This window comes from Lissotriton helveticus, chromosome 7, assembly GCF_964261635.1.
Source record: "Lissotriton helveticus chromosome 7, aLisHel1.1, whole genome shotgun sequence".
Taxonomy (NCBI): domain Eukaryota; kingdom Metazoa; phylum Chordata; class Amphibia; order Caudata; family Salamandridae; genus Lissotriton; species Lissotriton helveticus.
In genome coordinates this window covers 314,472,512-314,489,220 of record NC_136068.1, presented here as the reverse complement: position 1 = coordinate 314,489,220, position 16,709 = coordinate 314,472,512, and the positions used below count along the sequence as shown (strand labels likewise).

The following is a 16,709-nucleotide window of genomic DNA, read 5'->3' as shown; positions in this document are numbered from 1 at the left end:
CGACCACGCTAGCGTCTGTGACCCCTCAGTAGGTAGGGGGTCCCTTCACAGCCCCCGAAACACCGTTATAATCGCTTATAAAAGCAGCGGGGCTACGGAGCTCTCAAAGGGCACGTCTGCTTACATTCGTGTCCAAGCCACGCTCCCACTTAGACTTTTTTGAAGGGCCATCTCTTTTACTAGATTAAAACCCACTTGAACCAGGGCCTTGTTAGAAACCACACAGTCAAAGTATAGTAATAACTGGTGTGAGGCATATTAAAATGTCAATGATACAACAGAACTGCCAAGTGTAAAATGTCTCCGTAAAGAAATACCATGGGCTTTTGCAAGCCAGATTCATTGGCTCAGCTGACGAGGGGTCAGCCTTTTTTTTAATATAAAATCTCAAGTACTTTGGTTACCACATCCTAAAACATATCTTCCGTATATTTTCTCACCTCTCCTCCATTGATGTAATCTAAGACGAAGTAGAGTTTCTCTGGTGTCTGGAAGGAGTAGCGCAACCTGACCAAAAAGGGGTGCTTGAAGTTCTTGAGAAGCACATTCCGTTCTGCCATAATATGGATTTGCTGGAAGGAGAATAATAAAAAAGAAATTGTCATGCTGTTATGTTCCACTTGTTTTTAGTAAACATGTTCACTCTAATTAAGAAAACAAATATCACTCCATAATATGTCTTAACTACACTCAACCATTTGCCCATGCACTGCTGTAATTTTTTAATGATTAACAATACCCAATAGGTACAGGGCTGAATACATATCACCAGCTCTAATTTAAAGCAGACCTACTTCTTTTAAAATCTAATAAACCCAAGACTGCTATTCCAACTTAGAAGTCACCGTCTTTCTCCATTGTCAACAACACTAATAGTCATCCAATCCAGTGGGTATCAAAACGCAAGAGTCCAACTGATTTGCTTCTGAAGTTCAATTTTACATTTTCATATGTATGGTCAGCTAACTACAACAAAATATAACACATCACAGGAAGAACCATTTTTTTGTAGTCAACTGTGCTGTTGTGTTAGGGATATTTTTTATTATTTGTTGGCATTGGCAGACAAGATCAATTGAAATAGTTTAGATGAAATAAATCTTGAACGATGGAAGATTAAGACAGTTCATGGCATAGTATAAAAATGTGGCTCTTTCCAAGTTTTGCCTTTTTACCAGTACATGTACCTTTAGGTGGTAGGTGGGACCAGCAAATGAAGGATGGTCCCACCTGCTTGAACTGGTACAAACTGCTTCCAATTCAGGAACAGAGCATAATATGTGGGGTCTGATATAGAAAAAGGGATACAGCTAATCAAATTAGAAGCAATCAATGGCAGATTTTGCTCCTCATCACAAACAGGGGTCAGGCTGGAATGAGCTACATTCAACAGATTATTTATGGGGCTTAAATTGGCCGGTTGCAGCTGGGTGGCTATGATTGATGTGCATTCGCTGAGTTCTATGTGCATTTCCAAGAAGAGATTAGCATTGTGTGCTGCAGCAATGGACAACGGTGCTCCTTTGGTGCTAGTCTTCATAAGACTGAATACCAAGTGTCTTTAGAAAGGTCAGGACTGAAATGCAGGTCAGTATGGAGGCAACTACACAGAGGTGCCCTACATTCTTAGTATTTAGTCAGCCCTGGTAATGCAGTTCTGAATTAATGTGCATTGGTTGCTGAAGTACTGGTACAGCTGAGGTTACGAGGATATATATATAGATATATATATATATATATATATATATATATATACATACACCTCCTCTACAGTGGGTCTCCATAACATTAGAACTTTCAATTGCCAGTATCAATAAGGAATTAATGCACAAGTTACTACTTGTGTAACGATATATCTGTAAGAGACATTAGTTAGTATTAGATTTCTTACCTTAGAATATCCCCAGGGGTCAGACTGGATCCGGACATTTTTGCGTAGCAGTACCCTTGCGCGTCGGTAGGCGTCGTCTGCGGCTCCGCGTCCGTCGTTGGCGCCGTGATGACGTCGTCGGAGTACTTAGACGCCGCCTCCGCGTGCTGACGTCAGTTCTTAGACACAGCTTTTCCGCGCCAGAAACGCAGAGCCATGTTAAAAACCAACACTGGTGCCATTGAAACTAGGGCCCTGAAAGGGGACAACCCTAACCCTAGATATTGGTTCGCAGAACGGGGAGGATGGGTGGGTCGGTAAGGAATCTAATACTAACTAATGTCTCTTACAGATATATCGTTACACAAGTAGTAACTTGTGCATCTGAAAGAGACACGTTAGTATTAGATTCCTTACCTTAGAATAGATACCCCAGCAATACCAACCCCGGTGGTGGGTCTGCGAACCAATAATCACACCAGAAAGTCCTGGAGGACGGAACGGCCAAAGAAGCCATCCCTCCGGACTTGGCTGTCCAGGCAGTAGTGTCTTGCAAACGTGTGCAGCGATGCCCACGTAGCTGCCTGACAGATGTCTTGTAAGGGCACACCCCTGCCCAGGGCAGTGGTAGTCGCCGTCGCTCGGGTAGAAAGAGCCCGCAGTCCAACCGGGGGCTCCTTCCTAGCCAAGGAGTAGCATGCCTGGATACACAGGATGATCCACCGGGAGATGGTCCTCTTGTGCACCGCTTTCCCCTTCTTAGCGCCCACGTAACCAACAAAGAGTTGGTCATCCACCCGGAACTGGCGTGTGCGATCCAAATAGAATGAGAGCGCACGTTTTGGGTCCAGACGGTGGAGCCGCTCTTCCTCTTTAGAGGGATGCGGTGGCGGGAAGAAGGTTGGCAAGGTGATGGACTGCCCGATGTGAAAGGCCGTGACAACCTTGGGCAGGAAAGAAGGTTTGGTACGAAGCACCACTTTGTCCGGATGGACAGACAGAAAGGAAAGGTGGAGTACAAGAAAGAGCCTGGAGCTCACTCACTCTCCTGGCAGAGGTGATGGCAACCAGGAAAGCAGTCTTCAAAGTCAGAAGGCGAAGAGGACAGTTGTGAAGTGGCTCAAAGGGAGCGCACATCAGGAATGTTAAAACCAGGTTCAAGTCCCACTGAGGCATCACAAACGGAACAGGAGGAAACGTGTGAGTGATGCCCTTAAGAAATCTGTTTACAATAGGGGACTTGAACAAAGAAGGCTGATCAGGTAGCCTGAGAAAGGCTGAAAGGGCAGAAAGGTAGCCCTTGATAGTGCCCAGAGCAGAGCCCTGCTGGGCAAGAGAAAGAAGGAAGATAAGAACCTCAGAAAGAGGGGCAGAAAGAGGATCCACAGCCTTTGCTGTGCACCATGCCACAAATCTGTTCCACCTGCAGGCGTATACCGACTTTGTGGAGGGACGCCTGGCTGCCAGAATGATGTTACAGACTTCAGGAGGCAAGTCAAATGGCCTCAACTGTCGCCGCTCAATCTCCAAGCATGGAGGTGGAGACTGGACAGGTTCGGGTGGAGGACCGTCCCCTGCTGCTGCGACAGAAGGTCCTCCTGAAGAGGCAGACGAACCGGGGGATCGACTGACAGACCGAGTAGCTCTGGATACCAGTACCTTCGAGCCCAGTCCGGAGCCACAAGGATGATTTGGGCCCGGTCGCGCCTGATCTTCTTCAGCACTCTGGGCAGAAGTGGTATAGGCGGAAAGGCGTACAACAGACCGCAACTCCACTCGCGACGAAAAGCGTCTCCGAGCGAGCGCCGCCTTGGAAATTCCAACGCGCAGAACTGATGACATTGCGCGTTCTTTTCGGTGGCTAATAGATCTAACCAAGGCTCTCCCCATCGCTGAAAGAGGCCTTGCGCCACGTCCGAGTTCAGACGCCATTCGTGATCCATCATGCACCGACGGCTGAGCTCGTCCGCCCTGGCGTTCAGAGAACCTGCCAGGTGTTGAGGCACCAGGGTCACGCCCTGGCGTTCCAGCCATTGCCAAAGGCAAAGAGCCTCTTGACAAAGGATCCACGACCCCACCCCGCCTTGCAGTACCACATGGCGGTGGTGTTGTCCGTGAACACCTGCACTACACTCCCCCGGACAGAGGGGAGGAATGCCTTCAGTGCCAGATGAATCGCCCTGAGCTCCAACAGGTTGATGTGGAGCCGGGTCTCCGCCGGAGACCAGAGGCCTCTGATCTCCGCCTCTCCCAAGTGGCCTCCCCAGCCCTGGAGGGACGCGTCCGTCACAACTACGTGCTCCAGTTGGGGAAGGGAGAGGGATCTGCCGCTGACCCAATCGCGGTCCGTAAGCCACCACTGCAGCTGTCTCGCAGTGCCCTCCGAGATCAGGACATGGGCAGAGGTTGCCCTGATGCTGGGCCCACTGAAACTTCAGGTCCCACTGCAGAGCCCGCATCCGCCACCTGGCGTGATGCACCAGTAGGATGCAGGAGGCCATCAGCCCCAGAAGCCGCAGCGTCAACCTGACCGAAACCCGGGATAACGGCTGAAAGATGGGAATCAGAGCCTGAATATCCCGGACCCGCTGTTCGGGCGGATAAACCCAAAACCGTGCCGAGTCCAGAACCGCTTCGATGAAGAGGAGCTTCTGAGAGGGACACAGGTGTGACTTCAGCACATTGATGGAGAACCCCAGCAGGTGCAGGAGGTCTGCCGTCGCCTGGAGGTGGCTGACGACTGTCTGGGGCGAGCCCGCCTTCAACAACCAGTCGTCGAGGTAGGGGAAGACTGAAACCCCTAACCTGCGCAGATGAGCTGCGACCACCGCCATCACCTTCGTGAACACCCGTGGGGCGCTGGTAAGGCCGAAGGGGAGCACGGTAAATTGAAAGTGCTCGTGGCCCACCATGAACCGCAGGTAGCGCCGGTGGGCAGGCAGGACGGGGATATGAAAGTAAGCGTCCTGCAAGTCCAACACTACCATCCAGTCTCCTGGGTCCAGGGCAGCCAGAACCTGAGCCAGAGTCAGCATTTTGAACTTCTCCTTCCGGAGGAAGCCGTTGACGTTCCGTAGGTCCAAGATAGGGCGTAGGCCCCCTTTGCCCTTCTTGGGTATCAGAAAGTAGTGGGAGTAGCAACCACACCCTACTTCTGGCCCAGGAACGCGCTCGATGGCCCCCTTGGCCAAGAGGGCTGTAACTTCCTCCTGCAGAAGTCGCAAGTGATCCCCCGATACACGGTGGTTCTGCGGTGGCATGGCTGGAGGAGTCGCCTCGAAGGGGAGGGAGTAGCCCCTTCGGACGATTTGCAGCACCCACCTGTCCGATGTGACAGTGCGCCAGTGGAGGTGGTGTGGCGAACCCTGCCCCCCACTGGCATCACATGGGCCTGAAAGCATGGACCAGGAGGGTTTTGAGGCGGATGCTGTGGGGGAAGGTGTGGACTGACCTCGCCGCTGCCCCCGACCGCCTGGACTACGGTTCCCACGGCCGCCACCGCGTCGGGTATTGCCCTGCGGTGCGTGGCTGGCGGCACGTGTGGGCGCACCCCTTCCGTGGCCACGAAAGGAGTGATAGGCAGCCGATTGCTGGCGTTGGCCCGAGAGGCCTAAGGACTTGGCCGTAGCCCTGGAGTCCTTAAAACGCTCAAGCGCATGGTCTGCCTTGTCGCCAAAGAGGCGACGGCCATCGAACGGCATGTCCATGAGCGTGCTCTGGACATCTGCCGAGAAGTTGGCGGACCTCAGCCAGGCGTGGCGTCTGACCGCCACCGTCGTTGCCATCGCTCTACCCAGCGAGTCAGTGGTATCCAGCCCACACCGGATGGAATACTTGGCTGCATCCCGGCCCTCCACAAGGGCTTGGCCGAGTTTGGCCCGTACCTCCAACGGACACTCTGGCAGCACTTCCGCGACCTTATCCCACACAGAGTGGGTGTAACGTCCCAAGAGGCAGGCGGTGTTGGAAGACCGCAGGCCTAAACTAATGGATGAGAAGATCTTCTTCCCATACTGGTCATACCTCTTGGATTCCCGATCCGGCGGGGCCGACGGGAATGCGGTTTGGGAATTGGAGGCCTGGATGACCAGGCTCTCGGGGTTAGGGTGGGAGGACTGAAAACATGGGTCGCCCGGGGCTGGGCGGTGGCGTCTGGCCACGTTCCTATCTACGGGCGAACCCGTAGCGGGCTTGGACCAAGTGCCCAGAAGAACGTCCGTCAAGGCCTCATTAAAGGGCAGCAGAGGCTCGGCCGAGCTTGACTGCGGTTTAAGGACCTCAGTGAGGAGGTTAGTCCTCACAGCCGCGACGGGGAGCTCAAGGCCCAAGGCCTTGGCAGCCCTCATCAGCACCACACTATATGTTGCCCCCTCCTCCGAAGCCACGGTAGGAGGGGAGACAAACCCAGTGTCTGGAGAGGTGTCCAGGCCACTGGCCTCCCCAAGGGCTCCTGTCCAGTCCTCATGAGACTGACACTCCCTGGTCAGAGGGTCCTCAGACCCCTCCCAGTCCTCTCCTTCACCCATCTCCTGAAATTCAGGGTCCTCAACCAATGGGGCCTGTTCATAAAAGTGAAATTCACCCAACGGCGTCTGGAGCGGCGCCCAACGGGGCCGTCCCGACGGCCGAACAGGAACGGAAGGAGGACCGGGGTCGGCGCCGCCAGAGGACGGCGCCGGAGGCGACACCTGAGGGTCCGACGCCGGGGAGGCCGTCGGATCCACCGGCGACGAACCAGATCCCGAAGGAGGACCAGCGGCGTCCTGCGGCGCCGGGCCCGAAGGCGTCGGGCCGAAGCACCAGACGGCGTCGGGGCCGGAGCCGCCGACCCACTAGGGCTCCCAGACGGGTCCGCAGGGCCCGGAGGCGCCGCGGAGCCCGTCGGAGGAGAGAGTTTCCTCATGGCCACGAGGAAGCGCTCGATCTCCTCCGGCGTCGCGTTCAGCCCAGGGACCGGAGGGTGTGGAGCTGTACGCGGCGCCCGCGACTCCGACGGAGCCACGTGGGTGGTGTCACCCAAACCCCCGGCCGCATCGCGCGAGCGTCGGGGGGAGTCCGAGGAGCGATGACGCCGCTTGGACTTCTTGTGCCGCTTACCTGACGACTACTTCGACCCGGAGGAGTGCGGCCTACTCTCAGAGCTGTGGTGGCTCCGAGCCCGCGACCTGTCCCTCGACCTCCCATGGGATCGGGACCTCTCACGGTGCGGGGCCAACTGCCGGAGTTCGAGGCACCTACGGGACCGCTCCCGCCTGGCTTTCGAAGAGAGGGCCCGGCAGTCGGAGCAGGCCTTGTCGTCGTGGTAGACGCCCAAACACGACAAACACACACGGTGAGGATCCGTGACCGACATCAGCCGGTCGCAATCGTCACAATGCTTGAAGCCGGGCATCCCTATCGGCACCGATTCGGAGTCGAGAGACTTCGAAATAGCAATCAAAAAGGATCAAAAAGTTAGTCAAAATTGACTAGGGTTACTGCTTTTTCCAGATCTGCGCTAGCTGGCGCGGAAAAAAGAAGGACTGACGTCAGCACGCGGAGGCGGCGTCTAAGTACTCCGACGACGTCATCACGGCGCCCACGACGCCGACAACGGACGCGGAGCCGCAGACGACGCCTACCGACGCGCAAGGGTACTGCTACGCAAAAATTTCCGGATCCAGTCTGACGCCTGGGGATATTCTAAGGTAAGGAATCTTATACTAACGTGTCTCTTTCAGATGCATGATTTCACCTAGATTACAAACTATTGACAATCTGATTTTTAAGCAGTGGGAGCAATATTGTTATTATGTCTTGAATCCGAAGTTAAAAGCATGTTAAAGGAAAAGCTTTTGAGTTCAGGTTATAGTAAAATGACAACATATTACCTCACGCTTTTGAGCCCTCATGATTTTCTACTGCACTCTGTTTTTTCTTTCACTCTACTTATACCCCTTTCTTTATTAAGAATATAGGGGCACAGTATGGTTGACAGCAGATCATGTCAGAGAAAAGTCTGCACTTTGGGTCAGAATAAACGTGTATATTCAATAGAAAGATAACTGGCATGAGCGACGTGTGGGGGTGGTCTGCATTGAAAACTTCAAACGGTTTGTGACCTCTCTTTGTTGTTTGCTACATTAAAAGCAGGTCTTTAATAAATGCAGTTTCCCTCACCTGCTCCAGTGTTGTGGTATTCAACGTGATATTAAAACACAAAGTGACAGACAACTCATTGAAGGGTGTGGAGGGGTCTAGGTTTACAGACCTCTGAGTCCAGGCTAAAAATTGAAGCTCGAATAAGTATATCAATGCGTTAATAAATTATCCCTCTGTAGCCACTCTCTTTTCTTAGTTGTATATCCAGTCCATTTTAAGCAGTCACATTTCCTCCACTTTTCTAAATGGGCATGGAATATATATATATATATATATATATATATATATATATATATATATATATATATATATATATATATATATGTATTTATTCACTATAAAGATTCAAAGGGTATGTTTTTTTTGTTGTTTTTTTTAAAAACCTTTATTATCACTTCACATCAATACAAGCATGGGCCTACAACCATCCCGGCCGGCCGCTAATCAATTCGTAAGGTAAGCAGAGCAATATAAAAGAAACGGCGGTCCAGAAGCCGGGGCAGGTAAGTATCCAGGATATGACTCATATTTAAGCGTACAACGTAATAAACAGGATTTAAGAAGGTCAATTTTACAATGAAGAAAAAATAAAACAGAAAAAATATCAGAAGAAGTGCCAGACGGTCACACATGATCCCACAATAGCAACATGAAACAGAAATCCGCAATGAGTGCGAATACACTTAAGGACACAGGGGCAAGGCATACGAGTCAGGATAAATGTAAACAACACATACACGTCATGTCGAATCAGCACCCCAGCCCTTAAAAACAAAACAGATTGTAGGAAACATGAAGACGACGACACCTAGAAAAAGAAAAAGCAAAGGGCCATAGAGACAAAGAAAGGACAAATAAACAACCCTCTCCCCCCCCCACCCCCCGCCCTGCACCCCTGCAGAAGGCTACGGCCTACCCCCCCCCAGCAGCGTGCCTATCGCCCTAAAAAGAGACCCGAAATATAGAAGAAAGAGGAAGAAAAGTTAAGGAAAAAATATGGAGAAGGGCCACCGATCAGACCACCCGGCCCCCCCTCACCTATCGCGCACAATATACATCAGAAGCAAAGTCAGAAGAGCCACAGTAAGCAAGAATCATAAAGTCAATCGGTAACATCCCCGTGGAGTGTCCCTCCAAAACACAGTCAGCCAACAATGTGTTCCATCATATCCTAAACGATATCATCCCTGGCCTTCTCTATCAATAGTACCCACATACGGCCATTCAACAATCGGCATACAGTACAGTGTGGCGGGTCCAACCGAACCAGGCGGTCCGAGAAGCGCCAATACTCCATGGGACCGTAGCCCCCAAATCCCAGTCAAGAACGCATGGCGGAACTCCGTATGTGGCAGCACCGATGCCGGAAACATCCCCCAGGCAGAACACAGTCTCATCAGCCAGGAGGAGAAAAAGACACAATCCGACAATTGTGGAAGCGCCGCCGGGGCAACCCAAACTATGGATCGATGTTTCTTCCGCCGCCGTACAGAGAAAGACCCCGACGAGTCACTCCCAAACACAACAGAGCAATCCAAAGCGATGTCACGGACCGGGTCTATCGGCGTCTCCACAAACGTAGGCGCAGCTGGAACGTTCATCACTGACGCAAAGGCGGGCACATCGGCGCTTCCTTGTGATTCATCCCTATCCATGTGGAGCGGCGGGACAACAATGGTTGCCATCCTCCTTCCCAGATCCCGGGCGTCCCGGATCAGGGTCTTATGCAGAGTTGTTAACGCAGTCAAAACATCTCTGGACGTGGGCTCTCTCTCGTGTCGCCAGACCCCAGGACTCTCTCGCATAGCGGCTTCTCTGCCCGGGTGAGGCGTGCGGACGAGGGTGCTCTCCGCTATCTTAGCTGCTCCGGCCTCGTCCCCCTCCACCTCACCTCGGGACCGGGTCTCACATCAGGGAGGAACAGGATTCACAACGGGAATCTCACAGGCCAAGGCAGGTTTCTCAGCGGAGAGTCACCAAAAGGCTAAAAACTCCGCCGCACCCTGGGGGCAGCACGCCGACTTCGGGCAAAGTCGGTAATGGGCCCGGATACAACACCGGAATGGGGGGCCCAGAATCATGCACCTCCCTCGACCCAGCTGCATCACACTCCCCACATGGTTTTCCGCCAATTGGGCTAGGTTGGCACTGTCGCCATCAGCAACCAGGTCTTCAGTTTCCTCCGGCCGAGTCCTCACCACCACCAGAGGCCGCTGTTGTTGCAGTCGCGGCCGGCCACTCTCCGCACTCGAGACCCCGGTCCCAGCTCCGCGAAGGCCTCAAAACAGTCGGGGACACTCCAACGGGTCTGCAGCAAGTAGAAGCCTCAGGAGCAAGCGGTAAGTGAAAGTGACTCTTCGCCTACATGTAGATGCCGTTGCAGCTCAGGATAAGTGCCAGGATGTATGTGCGGGGTGAGGAGGCTCACAGAGCCGAGCGGTTACGCAGCCATCTCGATCGCCATCTTGGCTCCTCCCCCCTAAGGGTATGTTTTTAACTTCAAAAAAGACCTCTAATGCTATAAGAAAAGCACTTAATTTAACTACTGTTAGATTTCACTACTAGCTTGCACTATAACACATACATTACAACTACTACATACAGTCCTACTATTATTACTGGGAAAATAAATGTATTACATTTTATTACCTCTGCTGGGAACAAAGCTGCACATTCAGCTATTACTGCTAATAGCAGAAAAATTACTTTGGCTATAACTACTACCTGTACCGCTAACACGGAGCTTACTACAAGCACTTCCACAAGTAATTATGAAATTGCAACAACTCCAATTAGGGGGGCTGATTCTATGGGCGAGATGTACAATCATTACATTTTGCGACTCGCATTAACATTCATGGGGTAGGTAGCAATCTGCAACCCATTTGGGAATGGCCTTTAATCACAAGGATGGTGGTCTGCTGGGGTCAGTGTCTGTGATTGATTTTTAAATAAAGATGCATTTCAAAAAGAAAAGTTAAAAGATTCCTTTCCAATTTTTAAGAGTAGGCAGTGGTCTGTGGGACCACTGCCGGTTCTTAAAAAATGTTGGCACCCACATTCACACAGGGGAAGGGGTCCCCAGGGGTTCCCTTCCTGTTTCGGATGGGTTACCAACTCCTTCACGGAGTCGCTAAAATATGAAAGTTTTGCAACCGCATTCTGGTTGCATAACATTCATACAAGCCACTGTGACGCGCTATTAGGAAGGGTCACCCATGAAACGCCCTTTCATAATAGCAACTCGCAAACCTAACCTATTACCGACTAGCAAAATAAGGTTAGTACATTAAAAAAGCCGCTTTAGAGGACACAAACTGCCAGATTCTCAGTTTGCGACGTACAAAAAGGGTCGTACATCTGGCCCTACGTCCTACATCATTTCAAGTCAATCAGCCAAGGCAACGGAGCCAATCTACAAACGGTTCATTGCCTGCCCTGTACTCGCTTGTGCTACCTGCACTGCCGGTCTGTTTTCCCCAGCTCTCAAGCAGCCTCAGCTGCTGTCATCAACTCCCTGGCCCTGTATGCAGTGATTTTTGGGCTGCACAACACCACATTCAAAGCCCCGCTGAAATCAGGATGTGGTGCAAGTGGGGTTTACTCCCCAAAGTGCCTTCATGCAGAAGCAGCAGTTGGGAAAGGTGCGGGCGTGGCAGTGTGACCCAGCAGTACGCCCAATCTAATTACAGCCTGGTACAAAGCACTTACGCTCCCACCTCTACTGTCATCATCCGCCTGCCCAATTCACCCGCTGCACCATGGACGAGGAGAGCATGAGAACAGTGTAAGGCAGAAGCTTATGGCAGTGGGCACCCACTGGGGGGGCCCCGTCAGTGGGAGGGGGAGTGGTGGCAGCAGAAGCAGCCAAGCTAGGCCTTGTTGCTGCTTGCAGTCTCCTACTTCCCGACCAGCCTTTCGTCCACCTCGACTGCTTCCTACTCTCCTCTTACACCGTCTCTGTCAATCCACAAGATGTGCGTGCTCGTGCCTCCCACAACAATCAACCCACACAGGAGGTGTGTGGCGGTACCATACATTCAAAGGGCAACCCACCAAGTCCCAAGCCTCAAAGAAGCAACCACTGCTTAATAAACACTGACCTCTGTAGGCCACAGCACAGACTCCCCTCCCCATAAAACCCGAGGTGAGAAAGTACAAGGGGAAGCTGCAACCAGCTCAAACCCACTTACAAACACTGCCAGGCTTCCCACTCACTGAAATTCAGTTTGACAAGGAGGACACAAGAAGCAGGAACACAGGAGGCAAAAGACAAAGCCAAGAAGTGTTACACAAACTCATTCCAGACAAAAATGTATTTAAAATTCTCCTTTTAGAAAGACGCAGGCTCAGCCCTCTTCTCAAGCAATAGCCGGATCCAAGCCCTACAGCATCCTCTTCAGCCGCGAGAAGCAGGCAGCTAAGCGAGGGAAGGCCACTTTCAGCTACCGAACACCAAAGCAGAAAGAGAACCAAGGTCCGGACCGGTTACTGCCATGGGCCCTCCATCCCCAGGCCAGGCACCGTTAGCTCTAAGACAAACTGGGTCTATGGTCTTGGTGGAGGTTATGGCAGCTCATGAGCATGACCCGGAATCAGGCACACCCAGTGGAGATGGTCAACACCTCAAAACGTCAGTGTGGGGCTCAACCCCCCCACCTCACACCAATGTTCCCAACCAGGCCACAGAAATATGCAATGCGCAAAATCACAACAGACACAGCACAAGGCTGCAGAACTGCCAACTAAAAGAGTCTCTTGCTATAACCCAGGAGTACAACCCAATCTCGCTAAGGAATATGCTACTTACCAGTATGCATCTGTTCTTGGCATGTAGGGCTGCTGATATTCACATCTTATGCATAGATCGCCGCCTAGTGTTGGGTCCGGATGATTGCACATTGTTGTCCTGGAAGAGTCTTTGAAGTATCACGAGATAGGTGGCTCCTCCCCTGGACTACAGTGCGCATGGGCATCCTCTCCATCCTCAGATTGTTTTTCGCCATTGTGGCAGGGATGGAGTATGATACAGTAAGTAATGCCCATGCTAGAGAGTAATTCTGAATGCTACAGCTGCTACAGGCACCGGGGAGGCGATGTGAATATCAGCAGCCCTACATGCCAAGAACAGATGCATACTGGTAAGTAGCATATTCCGTTCGAGGCACGTGGGCTGCTGAATTCACATCTTATGCATAGAATGTATAGCAGTTTCCTCCTAGCGGCGGTTGCCCGTGCCAGCTGCAGCAGTTTGAAAAAGAGTTTTGAGTACAGCCTGTCCTACAGCTGCCTGCTGTTTGGAGTGTACATCTACACAGTAGTGTTTGGTAAAAGTGTGTATGGTAGTCCATGTGGCTGCCTTACATATGTCCTCTAGAGGAATGTTTCCCAGGAAAGCCATGGATGCCCCTAACTTGCGTGTGGAATGCGCTCGTGGGGGAACTGTTAATGTGCGTTTAGCTTTTTGATAACAGATTTGAATGCACTTAATCTATCTGGCTATGCCTGATTTGGAAATGGGTTTGCCTTTGTGCTGTGGTGAAAAGGCAACAAACAGTTGTTTAGTCTTTCTGAAAAGTTTTGTCCTATCTATATAGTAAAGGAGAGCTCTTTTGACGTCAAGGGTATGCAGAGCTCGCTCTGCTACGGAATCTGGGTTAGGGAAGAATACCGGCAGTTCAATAGCTTGGTTGATGTGAAACTGGGACACCACCTTTGGCATAAATTTAGGGTTAGTCCGCAGCACTACCCTGTTTGCGTGAATTTGTATGAATGGCTCCTGAATAGTTAGGCTTGTAGCTCACTAACTCTTCTGAGAGAAGTAATTGCAACTAGGAAAGCAACTTTCCAGGTTAGGAATTGTATCTCACATGAGTGTAGAGGTTCAAAGGGTGGTCCCATTAGCCTGGTAAGGACTACATTGAGGTTCCATACAGGAGAAGGAGGGTGCCTTGGAGGAATGATTCGTTTGAGCCCCTCCAGGAAAGCTTTAATAGCAGGCACTCTAAATAGTGAAAGGTGCTGCCTGTTTTGAAGATAGGCGGCCACTGCAGCTAAATGTATACGAATGGAGCTGTAAGCCAGATTGCATCTGTGTAAATGTAGTAGGTAACAGATGATATTTTGTGAAGATGCATCCAGCGGATTTATGTCATTATTTTTACAATAGATGACAAATCGCTTCCATTTCGCCGCATAGCATGCCCTAGTGGTAGGCCGCCTTGCCTCCTTGATAATATTCATACAGTCGGGAGGCAAGTTGAGGTAACCAAACTCTATGACCTCAGGAGCCAGATCGCAAGGTTCAGCTGTTGCGGATCTGGGTGCTGAATGTCGCCATGGCTCTGTGTTAAAAGGCTGGGTGTTAATCGCAGCCTTTGATGAGGAACCACGGAAAGTTCGAGTAATGTGGTGTACCATGGTTGCCTCGCCCACGTTGGAGCAACTAGGATTAGTGTCATTGAATGTTGCCGCAGTTTGCTTGCCACTAGTGGTATGAGCGGGGCTGGTGGAAAAGCGTACGCAAATCTGCCTGACCAGTTCATCCATATCGCATTGCCCTGAGACTGCGGATGTGGAAATCTGGTGGCGAAGCTTTGGCATTTTGCGTTTTCCTTTGTGTCGAACAGGTCTATCCCTGGGTGACCCCACTGCTGAAAGTATGGGTGCAGCACTGAGGGATGTATCTCCCACTCGTGCATTTGGTGGCTGTGTCTGCTGAGCAGATCCGCCATGTGGTTGTTCTTGCCTGGGAGGTGTTCCGCCATGAGGAAGATGTTTCTCTGAATGGCCCACTTCCACCTGCTTTGTGCTAGGTGTGACAACTGTGGAGAGTGTGTCCCTCCCTGCTTTTGTATGTAGTACATGGCAGTCATGTTGTCCGTCCGGATTAACACGACTTTGTTGCACAAATGAACTTTGAACGCCTTCATGGCCAGGAAGATTGCCATCAGTTCCAGTAGGTTGATGTGCATCTTCTTCTGTTGGGTTGTCCACAGCCCCTGGACTGTGTAATGGAGGACATGCGCTCCCCATCCCAGGAGAGATGCGTCTGTTGTCAGCACTATTTGTGGTACAGGCTCCTGGAACGGTCGTCCCCTGCAAAGGTTTTGTGGATTCCACCAATGCAGAGAGTTGTATGCGCGACCGGTCACCAACACTAGGTCCTTCAATTGTCCCTGAGCCTGGTTCCACTGCAGAGACAAGCACTCTTGGAGGGGACGCATGTGTAGTCTCGCGTGAGGGACTATAAAAATGCAGGAGGCCATCATGCCTATCAACTGCATAAACACCCTTGCTGGGAGGGAGTGTTGTGGTCTGAACTTTTGAATTAGTAACAGAATGCTTTGATTCTGGCTGAGTTTGGCTGCGCCTTGGCCGCTAGAGTGTCTATTGTGGCACCCAGATACTGCTGGACGTGGGCTGGCTGAAGATGAGATTTTGGGTAGTTTAATGAGAATCCGAGGCTGTGTAGGCGGTGAATGGTGCTGGACACGTGATAGGCACATTGCTGGGCTGACTTTGCTTGGATGAGCCAATCGTCTAGGTAGGGGTAGACATGAACATGGTTTCTCCGTAGGTGTGCAGCCACTGTCGCAAGGCATTTGGTAAACACCCTGGGGGCTGTAGTCACACCGAAAGGCAGTACCCTGAACTGGTAGTGCTTGTTTTGTATGGTAAACCTGAGATACTTCCTGTGTGCTGGATGTATTGGTATGTGGAAATACGCATCTTTTAAGTCTAGGGTAGCGAGGAAGTCTCCCTGACTGAGTAATGGAAGAACTTGCTGTAAAGTGAGCATGTGAAAATGTTCTGACAAGATGTATTGGTTTAGGGGCCGCAGGTCTAGTATGGGCCTGAGAAACCCGTCCTTTTTGGGGATTCAGAAGTAGAGAGAGTACACCCCTGTACCTTGTTCCTGTATAGGGACGAGTTCTATGGCCCCTTTTTGCAGCATGCTGAGAACTTCTTGCTGCAATAAGTGTATGTGCTCTGCGGACATAGGACAGTGTTTTGGGGGTATGTTGGGTGGAGTGGATGTTCGCTCCAGACAATAACCATACTGAATGAGTTGTCTCACCCACCTGTCTGTGGTAATGCTTTTCCAGACTGGCAGGAACTGCTGCAGTCTGCCCCCGACTGGTGTTATATGGTCTGGGGGCAGCGACAAGGCATCACTGCTTAGTATTGGCAGAGCATCTGGTGTTATTATTTCCTCGTCCTCTGCCTTTGCTGCTGTTGCCACGGTATCCACCTCTATTTGTTTAGGTGTAGGTGGTTTGCTTATTCCCTTTGTTGTATTGAGTTTGCTGGGATGCCTGTCCTTTTGAAGCTCCTCTGTTATTGGAGCGACGAAAGGAACCACCTCTGAATTGCTGAGACTGCAAGGCCCCCATAGATTTGGCTGTCTCTGTCTCTGTATCTTTCTTTATTTTTTCTAAGATGGAGTCTACATCAGAGCCAAACAGAAAATCAGGGTTTATAGGCTGATTTAACAAAGTTGTTTGAATCTCTGGTTTGAGCCCAGAGATACGCAACCAAGCATGCCTTCTGAGCATGACACTAGTGTTGATGGCTCTGGCTGCAGAGTCTGCTACGTCCAGCGCACATTTAATGGATGCGTTGGATATGAGTTTCCCTTCCTGTAGGAGTGTTTCTGCTCCTTCTTTGAATGCATCAGGCAAATGTTGTAGCAGTT

The 16,709-nt window shown here is 51.1% G+C and overlaps 1 protein-coding gene across 6 annotated transcripts in view; it reads right to left on the bottom strand.

The window, feature by feature from the left end:
- The window catches only part of SGK2 (serum/glucocorticoid regulated kinase 2), a 448,429-nt gene that overhangs the window by 155,490 nt on the left and 276,230 nt on the right, over window positions 1-16,709 (bottom strand). For all 6 annotated transcript variants that reach the window (XM_078652126.1, XM_078652129.1, XM_078652128.1 and 3 more), the window contains one exon: window positions 441-572. In XM_078652126.1, the coding sequence (XP_078508252.1) occupies window positions 441-572 (132 nt within the window). The remainder of the gene's footprint in view (window positions 1-440; window positions 573-16,709) is intronic.